Consider the following 1888-nt stretch of genomic DNA (forward strand, 5'->3'; position numbering starts at 1 on the left):
CGCCGAGCCCCACGCACACCGTCCCCCACGCACACCGAGCCCCACACACACCGTCCCCCACGCACGCCGCCCCCACGCACACCGAGCCCCACGCACAGGCATGGAGACGCTGCACATCCCAGCCTCTCCTTTCATTCTGCGTTTCTGCGCAGACGTGCCTGTGAGCAGTGGCGTCCCTTGTCCTTCCCCTGTCCCCAGGTCTGGCCAGTGTGGCCAGCGTGAGGTGCTCGCTCTGCAGGGCGTCGGCAAGCGCCCACTGGGCGTGATTTGACAGCTCGGGCTGCTACGTTGGGCGTTAGCCCTGCCCTTTACACCCAGACAGACCCAGAGGGGTGGGCACGTCCAGAGAGGCCCACCGCTCAGCACCGCGGGGCGACACCCTGCGTGGAGCAGCGTCGCCCCTGAGGGAGGCGTGGAGGCCCTGGAGCATGGAGGGACCAGCCTGGTTTTTCTGGAGGAGGGAACTCGGGGCTTCGGGGTCAGTCCTGGCTCGCCTGCCCTCGCCACCTGGCCACAGTGCCCGCCTGCCCCTTTTCTCTCACCTGTGCCCAGGTCTCGTTCAGCGCTGCGTCATCATCCAGAAGGACCAGCATGGCTTCGGCTTCACGGTCAGCGGGGACCGCGTGGTCCTGGTGCAGTCTGTGCGGCCCGGTGAGTCCCGTGCTCACCGAGCCCGCCTGTGGCCTGCACCGCATCCCAGAGGCCTGGGCAGTCCCCGGGCGTGAACGGGTCTCTCTAGAACTGGGTCCCTGGGGCTTCTGGGAGGGTCCCCACAGGGCTCAGCCACCAGGCAGAATTTCCAGGGATGACAGCACGTTCGCTTGGCCTGCTGGGAAGCGTAAAAACAGCAACATGACCTATAGGCCACTGGGCGGAGAGAAGCCTTCCCTGAAGAAGTGAGATTTCAGGAGTTTGAGATGGAAATGAAACCACGTGGGGGGCAGGTGGGGGGCCCCCTCGGGAGCAATCAGCCAAGTAGCGGACTAGGCACTCCGGGGCGCGGTCCTGCAGCCAGGTGGCAGGTCCTCCAGCGTCCTCGCTGTCAGTGACCTGGGCTGAGGAAGACGGGAGGGAGATGGGAGTGGGGGAGCTTAAAGCGAGTGAGCCAGAGAGCTGGGTGGCCGCGCACGGGGTTGGGCCTGGTGACTGGAGCGCGGCGAGCCCGGCTCGGAGGAGACGCAGGAACGGGGCGGGAGCAGGCCGGCCCTTCACACGGAGCACAGTGCCACACGGCAAGGGAAGGGCTCCTCCCGAAGCTTAGGGAAGATGTGGAATCCGTTCGTGGGAATGGCGAAAAGAGGGCGTCCAATCCGTGACCCAAAAGGGGGCGCGTGGCCGCAGGCCCCTCAGTGATCGCGGCTGCTCTTAGGGATTTGTCGTGCCCGTGGCAGGGCTCTGTCCTCTGCTGCCCTGTTCTCACGAGGCTCCTGGGCCAGGAGAAGGGAGCTGGCCGGCCGCGCTGACTGTGCTTGGCCTCTGCGGGCTCTTTGGCCCAGAGGGCCTGGGGTCCCCTCCAGGGACCCTCACCTCTCCCCCAGGCCCAAGCAGGGTCAGATCACAGAGGGCAGATTGGAAGCGTGGCTCCAGCAAACCCAAGTTTGGGGAGGTGCGTGCGTGCGTGCGTGCGTGTGTGCGTGTGTGCATGTGTGTGTGTCGGGGAGGAGATGTCCTTTGGATTGGCTTGGAAGTCACAGTGTGACACAGCAGTTGTTAACGTCTGCTCCTCGAAGTGCAATGTGCTCTGTCCGTGCCCATCACCCAGGGGCAGAGATGGCTGAAACCCTCCGTCCTGGCCCAGCCCGAGGGACTGAACCGCTTTCCGGCAAGGGGGCCAGGGAGTAGGCTTTGTGGTGAAGTCTCGTGCTCACTGAAGTCTGGGGGCCGCTCC

At 65.5% G+C, this 1888-nt stretch overlaps 1 protein-coding gene across 1 annotated transcript in view; it reads left to right on the forward strand.

The window, feature by feature from the left end:
* Window positions 1–174: 174 nt before the first annotated feature.
* The window catches only part of ARHGEF11 (Rho guanine nucleotide exchange factor 11), a 42529-nt gene continuing 40815 nt past the window's right edge, over window positions 175–1888 (forward strand). The window contains exon 1 of the mRNA XM_023534286.1: window positions 175–722. Coding sequence (XP_023390054.1) covers window positions 429–722 — 294 coding nt within the window. The 5' untranslated portion in view covers window positions 175–428. The remainder of the gene's footprint in view (window positions 723–1888) is intronic.

This window comes from Pteropus vampyrus, unplaced genomic scaffold, assembly GCF_000151845.1.
Source record: "Pteropus vampyrus isolate Shadow unplaced genomic scaffold, Pvam_2.0 Scaffold124, whole genome shotgun sequence".
Classification (NCBI taxonomy): Eukaryota; Metazoa; Chordata; class Mammalia; order Chiroptera; family Pteropodidae; genus Pteropus; species Pteropus vampyrus.